The sequence below is a fragment of the Copadichromis virginalis genome, linkage group LG3 (assembly GCF_057382275.1).
Source record: "Copadichromis virginalis isolate Kocher_CV1m ecotype Utaka linkage group LG3, C_Virginalis_male_GT1.1, whole genome shotgun sequence".
Taxonomy (NCBI): domain Eukaryota; kingdom Metazoa; phylum Chordata; class Actinopteri; order Cichliformes; family Cichlidae; genus Copadichromis; species Copadichromis virginalis.
Genome location: NC_140620.1, coordinates 39,020,551 through 39,038,176, shown reverse-complemented (window position 1 = coordinate 39,038,176; position 17,626 = coordinate 39,020,551). Strand labels below are relative to the sequence as shown.

The 17,626-nt window shown below is 39.3% G+C and overlaps 2 protein-coding genes across 2 annotated transcripts in view; one reads left to right on the top strand and one right to left on the bottom strand.

Moving 5' to 3' along the window:
* The window catches only part of f13a1b (coagulation factor XIII, A1 polypeptide b), a 14,144-nt gene extending 11,213 nt beyond the window's left edge, over positions 1–2,931 (top strand). The window contains exons 13-15 of the mRNA XM_085451010.1: positions 92–252; positions 948–1,084; positions 1,278–2,931. Coding sequence (XP_085307136.1) covers positions 92–252; positions 948–1,084; positions 1,278–1,419 — 440 coding nt within the window. The 3' untranslated portion in view covers positions 1,420–2,931. The remainder of the gene's footprint in view (positions 1–91; positions 253–947; positions 1,085–1,277) is intronic.
* LOC146714606 (protein mono-ADP-ribosyltransferase PARP14-like) lies at positions 2,790–17,626 on the bottom strand. Its single transcript, XM_085451011.1, has 13 exons — positions 17,406–17,626; positions 17,189–17,313; positions 11,505–13,019; positions 11,184–11,420; positions 10,588–10,812; positions 10,447–10,501; positions 10,139–10,285; positions 8,648–8,857; positions 8,387–8,563; positions 7,647–8,273; positions 6,646–6,782; positions 5,407–5,587; positions 2,790–3,434 (listed from the first exon to the last, which is right to left on the bottom strand). Exons 1-13 carry the CDS (start codon positions 17,575–17,577, stop codon positions 3,148–3,150), a joined length of 4,095 nt encoding a protein of 1,364 aa, XP_085307137.1. The 5' UTR covers positions 17,578–17,626; the 3' UTR covers positions 2,790–3,147.

Here is a 17,626-nt window from a genome sequence, read left to right as displayed (position 1 = left end):
CTCGATGAGTATTTAATCTTTTATCTTATCTCTAACTTTGATTTAAGGAAATATACACACATCAAAGTAGAAATATTTTTATATTTAACAGATAAGAAGGAGGTGGCAATTGTGGAGTCGAAGAAATATATGAAGCGTCTGGTGGAACAAGCTAACCTCCACTTCATTGTTACGGGGAAGATCAGAGAGACCGGTCTAATCATCACCGCAATGAAAGTCGTCACCCTGCGCAACCCCAAACTCATCATCGAGGTCTGAAATGATTCCTTGTGGTGGCCCCCGAGAGATCAAACACATTGCGTCTTAAGGAAACGCTAGCAAATAGAAAAATGCTGGAAAAGCACACAAACACAATGGAAATTGAATAAAAAACAACAGAAGCAAAACAAGGAAATACCACAAAATCCAAAAATAAATAAATAAATAAATAAATAAAATCACAAAACAAAATGAAGTGTTTCACCATTATGTGATGGAACAGCTGTGAAAGTGACAAGCTAACAGTAAACGGCTAATAGCAAACATATGACTCGTGTGGTTAAAACACACGATACCTGTATCCTTTCTTTCCTCTCGACAATGATGAACCCTCTGCTTCTTTTAAGTGAGCCTCAGTGTAACACTGCACGTTTCTTCACTGCTGCAGTTCGTCCGTCATTTTATCTTGTCCCTAGAAACACTTTGTTTCACAATTTATTTATTTTTTGTCCTTAGAGTTTTTTTTTCTATTTCTGATGTGTTTTGTGTGCTTTTGCAGCATTTTTCTCTTTGCTGGTGTTTCTTCAGTTGCAGTGTGCATCCTACATCACATTAAAGACAAACCTGGTTCCACTCGGGCAGTTTACTTTGCTTTTATTACATGTTTGATGTCCTATCCAGCAACTGTTTATCATATACAAAGTTGGATTTTGGGGGTAGATTTTTTACATTTCCTGTGTGTACTTCAGGTGTCTGGTAGAGGCAAAGTGAGTGAAGAGATGATAGCAACTGTGGAGTTCACAAACCCCTTCAGCTTCAACCTGGAGAACGTCTACATTCGCATGGAAGGACCTGGGATGATGGAGCCAAAGTCCAGGTATTACAGGTGAGTGATCATGAACAACTGTTTGTATAAAATATTTCCACATAAAACCAAAAACTGGTTTCAGTTTCATCTTATTCCTTTGGATGAGATTTTATAACCTCCAAATAGTAGCAAAAGGAAAAAAAACAAAACACCTATTTCAAAGGATTCTGCGTCTTGCTTTAATATTTTTGACGTGTTTGTCTTTTCTCAGGTTGGTCATAGGAGGCTCTTCTCTGACCTGGACTGAGTATTTCACTCCGCAGAGGGCCGGGACAAGCAGGGTGATCGCCACTCTGGACTGTCCTGCTCTCCGGCAGGTCCAAGGCCAGGCGTCTGTCACCATCAACCCCTGAGAATTGCTACGTTCACAAACGCCCAGCATTATTTAGCCTCAATTATTCTTTTACCACATATAGGCCTATATCATTGTTATGCAACTACAGTTTTTCAGCTACATAGCTTCAGCATTGCTGATATTGTTTTCAAATGCTGCACAGATAGTAGTCAAATTAATAGCTAGCTGCTAAATGGCTTATATTTTATATAATATAATCCGGTTGTTAAGTGATGACGTGACAAATCCTACTTCCGTGCCTAAAGTAGTCTGCGTTTAATATGGCTTTTGTGTTGTTAACATGTTTAATGTTTTGTATTTTCTTCTATTTAATCTCAAAAAGCTCCTAAAACAGTCAGTGATCAGTGTTGACCTCCCTCGGCTTTTATTACCGCTAATCATTTATTTAAGCTCAGTTTTTAAAACCTTAGGATGTAACTACAGCCCAGCCCATGCAGCAGTATATGAATGACTAACCTCGTATTGTGGATGGATTATCTCAGTTGTTGTCCTGGCTGAAGTTTGGTCCTTTTACAGCATCCTGCCATGCGATTACATTTGTTCCTGACCACCGAGAACACTCACGTTAACTTTTATCGAGTGGAAAAAAAGTTAGCTTGTTTACATTATGCTAACATAGCTGTGTCGCTAGCGGTCATGAGGAACATCATTATATACCAGCTAGCCAAACTTCAGTAACCCTACAAACGTCACTGCTGTTTAGTTTTCTGTCTTCATTTATGTTGGAAGTGATAACAGAGCTGTACGTTTTAATTTGTTTCCAAAACCCCACAGTCAGGACATGCTATATTGTATTTAGATAGAAGCTAGCGAGCTAACTTCCTGCTAACTTCTAACTCCGTTAAATGTCATAAATTCCGTTTTCATGGATGCCTGGATGTTAAACTCAATTGTTACACCTGGTAGAGCAGAACGCTGATCATTTTATTAAAGATGAAAGAGTTTAGACAGTTTTTCAACTCTCAGTAATGCCATAGTGATCGTTTGATATATGGACCTGCAGCGGAGTTTAGGCCCAGACACGGCTAGTGACGTCAGACTTAACGAACGGATATATATAACAGATTCAGTTTTGTAGTAAATGAACTCCAAAGGAAACATATAGAGCCCTTTTCTTGTAAAACACATTTAGCTGTGGACAAAAATGCCACAGACAAGAAAGATTATCATCCCACTGGAGCTTTTCTCTCTTCACTCATGTTTTTAACTCTCATTTTAACACAGTTAACTTTTTTAACTCTTCTACCAGATGGTTTACTATGTTTAACAGTTACTTGATTATGAATTCAAATATTTTTTAGATGTTGTTTGCATAATGTCACCACAATTCAAATGAAATGTCACAGTTTACGAATGGACCAGGCAATCATACAGTAAATCTTTATTAGAGTATTGTGACATGTTCTTGGACTAATTAGATGTGATTCAAAGTGCTTTACACTTTACAAAGTGAAGATGTAAGATGCAAATGTCAACCAAATCAAAGATTAAAAACTGCATGATTGTGTAACATGTTTCCAGTGTTTATGTACACATATGTAACTTTTCTAATTCAGTGACAGGTCAATAATTAAGCTTAAAATCAGACATAATTCTATAATTCAAACTCGAAATCTCACTGTATATAACTGTAGTGTGAAATGTGCATATTAGTTTTATTATTTTTCTTTTTGGATTTTTCAGACACCTTTGTTTGTAAACAGTGGAAAAAACTTTTCCTTTACTCTCACTTGAATGTGATGAGGTAGTCAGGGTACGCTTGGTTGTCATGAAACACAACATACATGCTGGGGTTATCTATTCTGTCTACCACACTGTCATAGCGGTCGTGAGGCTGCTGGTGGTTTCTAGGTGGAGGCACCTTCATATCATGTCGGCCATGAGTGCAGACGCCTGTGAGGACTCGGGCGACGAACATTAACTGAGAACCATCAGCAGCTGGCTTGGAGTAGGTGGGCTGAGCCGAGTAGTTGGCATTTACAGCAAAGTAGGTCCCACGACCGTATGAAGTTGCTGAGGGTAGGAAGAAAAGAAAAAGAAAATTAACAATAGCTGATCACATTTACACTGTAGTGTCTTGAAATATAAATCACATGATACCCCTCAGTCTTCTAGCAGTAGATTCTTTAGGTGTCACAAATACCCTGGAAGTACAAGCTGTAGAACACAGAATTACTAGTTCACTAAACCCTCCTTTGCTGCTACTGCTACTTTAATATCTTCCACCAGGTGTTTTAACTACACTGTTGATTGTAATTGACATGTTTTATTAGTGCATGCAGGAACATGAAAATCTTTCCTTTCAGCCCAATAAGGAATCAAGCGCTGTTATTGTACTAGACCTGAAAACACCTCCACAATCACTTAAACCCAAGGTTTTATGTGTCACGAAAGCCACAAATGCTTAACAAGATTAAAAACAACAACAACAAAGCCTTGCCTTTCATATCACCCTTGAAACACCAAAGTCACCAGAAGAGAAAATAATTTATTCAGCCTTAATATATGAATGCTCTCATAATCACAGTGTATTTTTACCTGCATTGTCCTGACAGTATACAGGAACAAGCAGTGGTTATACTGGATTGCCTGTTACTTGTCAAAGGTCTATTTAAACACATTAGCTCTCCTCCTTTGTAATTAGTAACAAATACTATAGTAAAAACTTAAATCGATGCACCATTAGAGTCAATTCTCTGAAGCGGGGATCATCATGCCCTGGCCTGAAAATCCATACAGTTATACTTACACTCATATAACAGGAAAATACTTATTACCATTATGAAAATTCACTGAATGCAAACTGTGAAAAAACTGAATGTCACCCTAAAAAAGATTGAAGCAGGGGTGCTGACCTTGAGGTCAAGGCTAATGAGATTTGAACTCAAACAAGATCTTTATTAGCGACACCTATGGTATCGATTTGAAAATCCTATGTTGCCTTGTTTTGTGTTATTTTGTTTGCAAAGTTGGTCACTTATGCCAACCAATGCCCGCTCGATGGACTGATGGGGTAAAAAAATCCCCCCAAAAACCCGAAACTCAATACCTTAATAATTAAATCATCTTTAGCAGCAATAACTTTAAGTAATCATTTCCTGTGTGGCTTTATCAGTCTCACACATTGTTCTGGTGACATTTCAGCCCACTCTTCTTTAGCGCGTTGCTTCAGTTCATTAAGGTTTGCAGGCATTCATTTATGCACAGCTCTCTTAAGGTCCCACCACATCATTTGAGCAAGGACACTGGGCCATTGCAGCATTTGCAGCTATTGTGTTGTAGATTTGCTGCTATGCTTGAAATCATTGTGCTTTTACGTAATCCAGTATTGGATTTTTTTTAGCTGTCAGCCTCACATTAGACTCTCTAGAACAGAGGTGCTCATGTTGACTTGTGGTTGCAAAAAAAAGAAAAAAAAAGAAGCAACCCTTACAAACAACACACAGTCAACAGACAGTCTGTTTTTAGTTGTACAGTCATAAACTTTAACATTTAACATGCTAACGACACCTGCAGAGTCTGAGATGTAGCTCTTGGGTGTTTTGCAATTTCTCTGAGCATTGCAAGATCTTGATCTTGGGGCAAGTTTGCTGGGACGTCCACTCCTAGGAAGATTGTGGTATTGTGTTGACACACACCTGAATGCTCTCGACCAGTAGTAGTGCCAAAACTTCTGTTTTTATAAAGATGCTCACACACATGTAAGCATTAAGGGGACACTTTGGCTTTCATACACTGCTTCCTCCTTTTAGCTTAATTTTTGTTAAATGAATAATGAAACTTAATATACCACGTTTTCCTATCATCTGAGGTTTTATTTACTTAATTTTAGACTAGACTGCTAATGACAAGGTTACTTTTATTTTGCCCTGCAACAGAAAACCTGCAACTCTAAGAAGACTCTGGTGTTGACTTTGGTTAGAACATGTTATGCAAATTATTGGCACTGACAGTTTGCACTTGTGGATTATAAAAAGATTATCACCATTTTGCCCAGCAAAGCGCCTGTTGAATCCAGTTTTCATTATGGAGTTGCAATTTTCCTGGGTCGTCCCGTGGTACAGAAGTTTCTCCCCTGCTCCTCCCTCCTGTGCATTCTTATCAGAAATGTGCTTCTTCTGTGCTTCATAGGCGCGACGCAGGTGAACGTTCTGCAAACGGTCAATCTGACAAGAGAGAAGATGGACAAAGGATCAACAAGCTGCCAAACAAGGTAATCAAGGATATTAATTACATCTGAGGGGTAGTTTTATGCTCATATTCTGAGGGCCATAAATTGAGGTGTGCATCTCAGGTATGAGAAGATTCTGTGTTGTAAACATCGATCAATTAATTACCTTAAATCTGCAAATCTGAAAAACTGAAAACATGATGATTTGCAGGCAGGTTTTACAACTGTATTGAAACTTTCTTTGTATTGTGAATGAGAAAATTATGTCATCATCAATTCAGTGGACTTCAGATATATGAAACTAAAACTAAAATCCAGAATGAATGAATACAATTAAAAAATAAATAAATACAATTGAATTAAATAAATCATATCTTTCAAATGGTGAATTTAGTTTGTTTATATAATGTGACATTGACTGATTTCTTGTAACTTGGAATTACATTGTGATCTTTTTTACTCTTCCATTTTATCTATAAATTTATTAGTTAAATATCCTTTATTTACTGATAAATGAAGTTTTTGCATCTATGTTGGGAGTGAAGCACTGGAACAGACTGAGTGAGGAACTGAAACAATGTCCCAGCATGACCACTACAAAGATACGGTTTGCACTCGCTTTTTACACAAACACTGTGTTTATATATGTGTATGTGTGTGCACATGTATATTTGCATCAGTATGTGTGTATATGTATGTATATATCTCTGGGCATGTTACTGGGGTTACAAAACCAAATACACGGAACAAACTTCGAGGTAGAATTTATGATAGGATATGTCATAAAAAGGAAGCAATAATAAATAAATAAATGAATAAATAAATAAATAAATAATGGGAATTACTGTAAATAATATACCTAAATATACATAAATATTAAAGCAAATAAAGACAGAAATATTTTTTACACTTTACACTTCATTAATAACATTTAATATCATTGGTTGTACTGACTACAAAAGAATAAAGTAGTGATGAAGCAGCATGCATATAATAAAACAGGTAATACAATTAGAAACTGAAACGTTCCTTTACGCAAGGAGAGCCACCCACCTTCATCACAGTTTTGGCGACGGTTCGTTTGAAGGCCTCCTTCACTGTTCGGTACTCTGCAGAAGAAGACTCCAGGGGAATGACCATCATATTTTCACTGGCAGCCATGCTGTCCCAGTACAGAGGGAAAGTAAAGTCTGAAAGAGACAAGCATATATAGCTTATACAGCATACAAACAAGAAGACACAGAAAGAGCTTATGCTAAGCTTTATTATTTGCCATTTACTACAAATTCTTGTAGTAAATTCTCATTCCCTCATACAATGCATCAACCATAGATGTAGTGTCTTGATGGAGGGTTGTGGGTAGCGTAGGTCACAGTGGGTAGAGCCATCTTCCTAGACCCCTGTTTCACAAACCCACACACGTCTGCCAGCTACTGGGCAATTCTTTGGCACCTTGAGCCCGGGAATTTGAGCTTGGCTCACACTAGGGTGGCCAAAGTCTAGGAGGGTCGGTTGACTGTTGCCTCTAGCCCTCTGGGACTCCCACCCCTTGGCTCTGAGCTGCCCATTTAAGGGCCTCCTTTCTTCTCCTGCTGGCATGGAGGCACAGATATCACTGAGATGTGTGGCCTCAGGTCTTTGGTACTCTTGGGGGCTTCAAATGGTTCTCCTGGATCCATCTCTATCATGCTCTGGCTCCTGAGAGGTGTTATTGCAGCTTCCCACACTCATTTTCATGTATATTTCGTGACAAAGACGCATACACATACTCTTCTCTCTCACTCTCTCTCTCTCTGTCTGTCACACACACATGCACACACAGATATTTATGTAGCTGTGCATTTTTAAAGTTTTGTGTTCGAGGTGTTGTATGATTGTTTTTCTTACAGGTGCGGCAGGTTGCAATATATTATGCATTTCTATTTGTACTCCATCCTTTCATTACATCTTATACACTTTAACATTTGTTTCTTTTGAGTTTGTATTACTCTCAAGCATCAAACTCCAGTATCAGTCGGGCTCATTTTGTAAATCATTGAGAACTATCTTCTCACCTGTGAGATTCTCAAGTCGTTTCAGCTTCGTTGTCTGTCTCAGTGATTGTGTGGCCACCATTCTCTGTAGATTAACCTCCCATGTGAGTCCCTGTGCATCTGTTATTCCTTCTGTTAATTCGTCGCTTTCCAGTTGGTGATTGGCTGTTCTGGGAAGTCTTTCCCAGTTACCGTTATGTGCCAGGATGCACCAAACAACTCGAAGGTACAAATCCTCCTCCTCCCTGACTCTTACCTCTCTAGCAAGAGCCATTAACTGACACTGATTCATTTTCTGCATCACCCGGGTGACCCCGTCTTTTAGCCCGCTCACTGTTAGGGTGCCAGCCTGATCTGTTTGCATGAATAAACCCTCAGACTCCACCAGCTCCTTCAGCTCCATCATGTCATCCTGGTCGAGGGGTTCCAGTTCCTCCTTTGAGAAGGTGTTACTGGAGCACTGCGTCTGATATTGATGCTTCAGCTTTTCCATGGCATCGTCAACGTCCTTTTTGGAAAGACCCAGGAACGTGAAGACAGACTGCTGACTTGTAGAGCTGATTTGGAGACTGCTGAGGTATGCACTCACAGAATGAGGAGGCTGTTGTTGCTGTACTTGAACTGGAAGTACTGGAAGTACTGGAAGTACTAGAACAAATCAGGAAAAGTTTTCAGTAAAATAATTTTGAATCAGTTTTTATTTTAAAATTCATTACACTAAATAACTACACAAAATGTCAGTTTGTGAATATTTCTATCACCTCTGTTGATGACAGCTGGGGAATACATCTGCATCGCTTCCTCTTTAAAAGTCAAGAAGACATCGATCTTAATCAGGATGAGACGGATGTCAGTGAGGCTGGTCATGATTGATGCAGATGACTTGATCCCTCGAAAAATGGCTCCTGCCACAATCGCAGGATCCAAACCTCCAGCTCCTGCAAAAACACCCCTGCCTCTTAGGTGTGTGTGTGTGTAGCACAACAAACAGAATAAATAGAAATGCTGAACAAAATACTTACCAGCACACATGGCAGGAATTGCCACTGAATTATATTTATGTGATTCACAGTAACAAATGATATCACACACAAGTTGTTCAATGAGGACTTCATCCTGTTCTCCATGCACATGTAAAATAGCTTTACTGAGGAAGTTTCCAGACTGGGTCACGAAAATTTCTCCTCGATTCACTGTTGCTGCCGCCTGTGGTTCAGCTAAAGTTGAGATGTCTTTGCATAAGCCATATATAGAGAAAGAAAAAATATATTTTAAAGGATGTCAGTGAAGGCAAGTTTGTGCTACATGCTAATCTTGTGCTAGTTTTAGCATGCTAAAAAAGCTAATCAGCACCAGGACTGATGATTCTGATGATGGAGGTTACCAACCTTTACATAACTATTGCCATTTATTTTGGTAAATGGTAAAAAATGGTAAATGGCCTGTATTTGTATAGCGCTTTACTTAGTCCCTATGGACCTCAAAGCGCTTTACACTACATTCAGTCATCCACCCATTCACACACTGGTGATGGCAAGCTACATTGTAGCCACAGCTACCCTGGAGCGCACTGATTTTGTTAGTAACATGCCAAATTTTGCTACTGTAATATTTAGGGTCAGTTGCACAGTTGAGTAACAAATACATTTTGATTTGTTAGCATGTAATAAAAATCACAAATACCAATCTTATGGTAACATTAAAAGAAAAACTGGGGTTTCAAAAAGAGTAAGATAATCTTAGTAAAATGAATGTCTAATGCCTATTGGTAAAATATATTTAATAAATGTATTTAATTAGTAAGTACAGCTTTGGAAATAGCAACAATAATAATAATGCCACAGTTTCATCTTAAGTTCCAATTTGTGTCACAGTTGGATACGTTTCCTGAATAGTTACTCATCAACCCTATATTCCCAAATCAATCCACATGCATTTATGGGAAATGGTACTCAAAGGTAAGTCAAAGGCTAATCCCTGCCAAACCTTCTTGGCTGAAGATCAAACATTTCTCATGCTGAGTTGACACCACAGGCAGCGTACCAGTTCACCTGTTCATCTCTGTTCCCTGCCAGACTGTCACTGAGTCACTTGTCTGTGTTACAGTTTGATTGCTTTCCATCACCTACGCCTGAGAGTTTTACATTTTGCCATCCACTAAGCCTGTTCCTGCTGAATGTGCCTAATTTGCACTAGATTTCATTATGTGAAACTATAACCATGATAGGTATGAGATCCAAAATATAAGAAATTATCTAGTTTTACAGCTCCATATACATTAGAAATTAGTGGCTTTCTAATACTTATGATGTTCAACCATGACTATCTGTTAAGCTCTTCATAATTATATGCTGAGGTTTTTAGCTAATGTAAGTGACCTGCTGATAATGCTAGATGAAAACTTTGATCCTCAAAGATTATATTCATATGGGCATCCCCATTTTTGAGCAGATATTCATGAACAGCTGTTTGACTTTGCCATAGTGATCCTCCTGCTCACCAAGGTTACTTACCAAAGTTAAAACTTTGGGAGTCTGTTATGTTCACCACAGCATCTGTAGTCTCATTAGTGATGTCACCAAACACCACATGTAGTTTAACTCCACTTCCCACTGTTATGACGATGTCATCTAGGTCGCTGGTGAGGGACCTGAAGATTGCTGAGACGAAGAACACCACACATTGATTTTGTCTGATATTTAGTCTGATGGCTGAGGGTGATAATGAAGATGGTAAAATATAACACTGGCTGAAGGCTTTTTATCTGCTCACTATTCATTAATCTCACATAATGAAGACAGTATGAGTAGTGCTAGTTTACCTTGGCCTCCCTGGTTCATATTTAAGCCGAGCTGTTTGTAGACATCGTGGTAGCACTGTAGATAAAAACACAGAATAACATGATGAAAGATGGATGCCTTCATGTTACATATCAGATCAGGACATATCAACTGACACTGACCTCCTCAGAATCAGGGTAACCAGGTTTAATCACAATGTGGATGTTTGTAAGAGATCCAGAGGATGCAGATAATCCAAACTGGTGAATGATGTCAGTCAACACTTGAATAGCTTCTCTCAGCGGGTATTGTAAAACAATTCCTGGCCCAATGATTGGAATGGCCACTGAACCCAAATTCAGCTGTGCACAAAGCTCCAGACACCTCTTCAGACCGTTACCAAGAGCCTGCAAATCAAAAGTTACATATTTTTAAACTATGTTTTCAAACTCTTGGATTGCACACTGCAACTAACAGAGCACACATGGAAAACAGTGAGGCTTTGGAGGATAAATCCTCCCTTGCAGTTATAGGTACAGTTAATTGACTAGTTTGTGTGTTAATGCTTTTACTTTTCAGTTAAATATTTTATTATCTTTTCTTTTGTCTGTTCCTCTAGTTTTGAGTATACATGCTTAGATATCATCTGATTATTCAAATTAATACTTTCATCTATGTACAGCTATAAAGTGCATTTCAATGGTTTTCTGAAGGTAAATTAAATATGAATTAGCACTTTTCCATCACCAGAAGTGTTAATGAAAGTCCTTAATTTTACCTGAACACTCTGTCCTCTTACTCCATCCCAAGGCAAGCACTCAATGAAGAAAATCCTGGAGCAGCCCAGAGATGGAGGTGCATCAACCAGCTGAACATCACCAGGGGCGAGGGCACAACTGGCTAAGACTGAATCAAACTTTAACTTTAATATATTCCCAGCTTTGGCCAACAAACTTTTGCCAATATTTGTAGAAGTCAGCTGTTTGTTGAGCATGGGGACCACCAGAACATCCACCTGCAGAAATCATTTTGAATAACATGAATGTTGATATTTTATTTTGAGACTATGGGAAATAGAATTGAATGGAAATAATCAAACCTGTTCATTTTCTAAACTGCTGAGTTTGATCTTCAGGTTTGTTCTGTTGATTGCAGAGTTTCCAACTGTGCTGTACATGCTGCTGCTGTAGCTGAGAGATCTAGGTGTATCACTGAGTCTGCTGGTGTTTCGTGGTCTTTGCACGTTTGGGATGGCTGCAGTTTGCTTCTCTCGGATAATGACGTGACAGGAGCTCTCTATCAGCTCTTTAGTCACTTTACCCTCTTCCTGGAAGTACTGCTGAGCCCCTGGTCCATCTAGAGTCAAAGTGTCTACTACAACACTGTCTAGAGTTGATGTTAGGGCCTCCTTGGCCTCCTGAACATGACATCGAGGACCAGACACAAACACACAAGGATTTGGAAAATGTGAGGCTTGTAAGGTCACCTTGGTCTGCTTCATGCCAATCAAGTCTAAGATTTTATTAAAACAGTCGACCATTTCAGGATGAAGCAGATTGATGGTTTCTTGACTTGAAACTTGATTCAACTGGAAGTCATGAAGAACTTCATTGAGCTTGGCCACATTTTCACTGTAGCCCACCAGTTGGACGTTGGTTGTTGAGGTTCCCCTGGCGCCTGGCATGTAGCTGATGTCCACTCTGAACTCTCTACTGTTTGCCTCGTTCTTGGCTTTCTTCAGAATTTCTTTCAACCTGTTGAGATCTATTGCACCCTGCAGCTGTACAGTGGTCACTTTAAAGTCTCTCATTACTGCTGCCTCGGCCATTTTTAAAGCATCAGAGGACAAACTGGACAGAACCAGATCTGCACCCACCTCAAAGAAAACAGGGTTTCTGAGCCTTTGCTGGAAGCGAGTTTGGTATTTTGGGATGGCATCACTGGTCTTCATGAAGGTTAGCAAAGCTGTAGGGAACTTAACGCTCTTCTCCTTTATGTTCTTAATCAGTTCAACCAGTTTTGTAGCTCCTGACTGCACCTCTTTGTCAGGGCCCTCCAAAGTGATCATGGCACTACCTCTGATGATTGTAACCTCTGGACAATTAGCACGCATTTCTCGATTTAAGTCTTCTTCTATGAGCTTGAAGTTCCTCTCCACAATTGGCACTTCCTTTTTGGTGGGTAGGCGTTTTTCCAGAATTGCAATCTTTTCCTTCACGGCATCAACCTCTCCTACAACCACAGCATAGCCACTCTCTGTGTAAACTTTGATATCATCTGTCTTAAAGGCCGAGTCCTGCAGTATCATTTTCACCAGTTTTGGCTCAAGCACATGATAGCAGAGGTAGGTCTCGGTAAGCCGAATAAAGACCCGATCCACTTGGCACTCCCATTTCTCTGCAGCGCCACCAAAACCACCTCCTGGCCCCTTGTCAACCTCTCCTCTAACCAAAACCTCCTCTTCATCGAAATTTAGCTCCACTGTGCAGCCGATTGATGACAGTTGTTTTTCAAAAATTGTGTATGCTTTACAGTTGTCTCTCAGGAAAAACAGCAGGAAAACATCTATCCTGAAAGTCTTCTCAAGACCTTTTATGTTTGAGTTTCTAGAGCTCTGAAAGAGGGAAAGAAAAAAAAATCTGTCAATTTATGATATACGATAGGCTACTTATTGTAAACAGTGGGAGTGTACCACATAGGGTTGGACATTAAGTAATACATAACCCTTATTCAAAACCTCTAATCAACGTAATCTTTGCCATGTCATGTATTTTATTTCTTTTCTCTTTAAATCTGTTAATAATTCATCCATTATGTACTATGTTAGCTATGTCCAGTCTACAGCATACACGAGATCCATCATGGAGTAAACATGAAACACTGAGCCCACTGCTAAATTAAAATTCAGTGTTTGTTGTTTGGACACATCAATCATTCAATCATCATAAACTAGTTCTACAAAAAAACAAACAAAAAACAACAACATTGATTTTATGGCAGTTGCCCCAATTCATACAGTCCTTTCTGTTATGTAGGTAAAACCACATTAAATTAATATTTTTGTTTATATGTTTTTCTTTTTGATTGCTATGTCTGACTATGACACTGTGTTATAAAAGAAATATGCTACAGGCCTGTTTCTAAACCAGTCTGGGTATTTGTGTACAATGTAAATGAAAGCAGAATGCAATGACTGGTGAATAATCTAAAACATGATGTTGAGGTTTTTTTTTTAATCTGTGTGCAAACGAGACGCAGTGTCCATGGATTCCACAAGGAATTTAAAATTTTGTGTGACCGAACCACACAGACAAACAATCTCTGGCCACTATATTAGGTACACCTGTTTAAGCTTATTAATACATATGGATAATCAACCAATCACATGCCACTAACCATTTAGACATGGTCAAGAGGATCTTCTGAAGTTCAAACTGAGAATCAGAATGAAAAATAAATTTGAGCTGCTTTAATTTATTTATTTTCCCACACAACCATCTCTAGGGATTACAGAGAATGGACTGAAAAAGAGAAAATATCCAATTCTCTGCATGAAAACGTCTTCTTGATGTCAGAGGTCAGAGGATGGCCAGACTGCTTCGAGTTGATAGGAAGGAAACATTAACTCAAATAACATCACAACATTATAATAAAAAATTAACAGCAAAGATTTAAAGCAGCACTGAAGTCTTCTCTGTTACTCTCAAGGTGTACCTAATAAAGTGTCCAGTGAGAGTGTTACCATCTGGCTTTTTATGACCTATGTTTTTAAAAACAGTATGTCACAAAACGGCTGTGTGAGGGAAGGAAAAGGACCCAAACGGAAACTCACAGAGATGAAAAATGTGAACTGCTTTATTGCAGGTGTAGAGGTGATACAAATAGAAATAAACTAAACTGCGACAACCTATAAACTCATGGGGAGACACAGGGAGAGTCACACAGCTATGAGGGAGGACACTTACCTAAATCCACAGAGGGATGACAAGGAAGTGAGAACACACGAGGAGTACAGCTGATACGAATAACCATAACGAGACAGGGGAAGCTAGACTGAACAGAAAAAACACGGGACCTTCACAGTAAAACAGGAAACATGATATGGGTGGGAGTGGAGGAGAGGCAGGTGGGAACGAGGGAACACAAGGGAGAGCACAGGCAGACGGCCTGGGGAAACATGATGGAACACAAGGCACAAGGACTCACACAAAGAAACAAACACAGAGGGAGACACAGGGGGTAAAGACACGAGGGGAATCTAATAATCAAAAAGCAAAGCAGAAAAACCAATTATAGAATAAACACAGTGGACGTAAAACACAAATAATAACACCAAGTGACAAAAATACAAGCGAACTCAAAACACTTTGTCAAAAGGACCCAGGACCATGACACAGTATCTTTGATGGTATGGACGTGGAGTAACATACAGGGAGTGCAGAATTATTAGGCAAATGAGTATTTTGTCCACATCATCCTCTTCATGCATGTTGTCTTACTCCAAGCTGTATAGGCTCGAAAGCCTATACAGCTTGGAGTAAAGCTACATTGTAGCCACAGCTGCCCTGGGGCGCACTGACAGAGGCGAAGGACTTGACAGGCTCAGAAAAGTCAAAAATAGTGAGATATCTTGCAGAGGGATGCAGCAGTCTCAAAATTGCAAAGCTTCTGAAGCGTGATCATCGAACAATCAAGCGTTTCATTCAAAATAGTCAACATTACTAAATCTCCATTTGCACTATTTGCCTATTTGCACTACTCTGCCTGGTTTACACTCAATGTCATTTACCCTTACCTGAATATTGTATATTGTATATTGCATAGCTTTCTTGCTAATTTGTATTGTATTTATTTATTTAAATTTTTACTTTTTAATTATTTTATTTGCATTTTTTAATCACTATCTTTATTTAAATGTTCATTTGCTATTTCATCTAGGGTTTGAGAGTAACGGAATTTCTATTCTCCGTATGTCCTGTACATGTGGCAGAATTGACAAATAAAGTTGACTTTGACTTTGACTTTGAACAGGGTCGCAAGAAGCGTGTGGAAAAACCAAGGCGCAAAATAACTCCCCATGAACTGAGAAAAGTCAAGCGTGCAGCTGCCAAGATGCCACTTGCCACCAGTTTGGCCATATTTCAGAGCTGCAACATCACTGGAGTGCCCAAAAGCACAAGGTGTGCAATACTCAGACACATGGCCAAGGTAAGAAAGGCTGAAAGACGACCACCACTGAACAAGACACACAAGCTGAAACGTCAAGACTGGGCCAAGAAATATCTCAAGACTAGTTTATCTAAGGTTTTATGGACTGATGAAATGAGAGTGAGTCTTGATGGGCCAGATGGATGGGCCCGTGGCTGGATTGGTAAAGGGCAGAGAGCTCCAGTCCGACTCAGACGCCAGCAAGGTGGAGGTGGAGTACTGGTTTGGGCTGGTATCATCAAAGGTGAGCTTGTGGGGCCTTTTCGGGTTGAGGATGGAGTCAAGCTCAACTCCCAGTCCTACTGCCAGTTTCTGGAAGACACCTTCTTCAAGCAGTGGTACAGGAAGAAGTCTGCATCCTTCAAGAAAAACATGATTTTCATGCAGGACAATGCTCCATCACACGCGTCCAAGTACTCCACAGCGTGGCTGGCAAGAAAGGGTATAAAAGAAGAAAAACTAATGACACGGCCTCCTTGTTCACCTGATCTGAACCCCATTGAGAACCTGTGGTCCATCATCAAATGTGAGATTTACAAGGAGGGAAAACAGTACACCTCTCTGAACAGTGTCTGGGAGGCTGTGGTTGCTGCTGCACGCAATGTTGATGGTGAACAGATCAAAACACTGACAGAATCCATGGATGGCAGGCTTTTGAGTGTCCTTGCAAAGAAAGGTGGCTATATTGGTCGCTGATTTGTTTTTGTTTTGTTTTTGAATGTCAGAAATGTATATTTGTGAATGTGGAGATGTTATATTGGTTTCACTGGTAAAAATAAATAATTGAAATGGGTATATATTTGTTTTTTGTTAAGTTGCCTAATAATTATGCACAGTAATAGTCACCTGCACACACAGATATCCCCCTAAAATAGCTCAAACTAAAAACAAACTAAAAACTACTTCCAAAAACATTCAGCTTTGATATTAATGAGTTTTTTGGGTTCATTGAGAACATGGTTGTTGTTCAATAATAAAATTATTCCTCAAAAATACAACTTGCCTAATAATTCTGCACTCCCTGTACATGGCATTGCTTCCTTGTCTACAAAGGCATTAATGCAAAATAGTATGTGAAGTATTTGCATCTGTATCTGCACACTGTGCCATCCACATGATGTATTTTTCAGGGAAGGCTTTCTTATTTAAAAAATGCTGAACTAGACTGTATATTTACACTCTGTATTAACAGCAAGACTCAGAAGTGAAAGAAACCTGAGAACTGTCAGCCACTGAAAACACTGAGGCACAATGAAATGAAAGCTATAAAAAAGAGGGCCCAGCAAAAGTGGAACAAACACATAGTTCTCTATATTTGTCCCTGACGTCAAATTTAATGATCGTGTATCTTTTTTTTAAAAAAGCACTGTTTTACTATTTAAAATGTATTCTTTGCAGTACTTACAGTGTCTTTGAAATATTTTATAATCATCTGTTTTTTGTCAATATTGTCCTCAGCTGTCCAACTTCCCCTGGAGGCTAACTCATTCCTCTTAAACTGATTTGGCCACATTATTCTGACACTCAGTTTTTACTGTAACCACAAGTCATGTTTGAAAGTGCAGTAAACTGTACCAGTGATTGGCTTGTCGATGGCTGGTCAGAGGTCTGTGGTGAACTTGTCCGGCTCACGGTCAGCCGCACTTCTCCACTCGGAAGAGTGATGGTGTGAAACTTCCTCTGCAAAACTCTGTCTTGATCTGGAAAACATCCATAAACAGAGTCACTGAAACAGCCTGAATTTAAACACAAATCTAAAAAAAATTTTTTTACAAATGATCGACTGTCCTACCCTCTTTTAACTTGAAACAGATTTTATAAACGCTTCCTCCGAGTTTTTCAAGATTTCCGCAGTCGCCACCCCCGGAGTCTCGCCTTTTCTGAAAGTATCTCCTCACTTTCTCCTTCTCTCTGTCTGTAAAGTCAGTGGCTTCAAAAAACAGTGGATACGGATATTGATCCATTTTATCTGCAATTCTACACTAACACGAGAACTTTCAACCCGTCAAACAC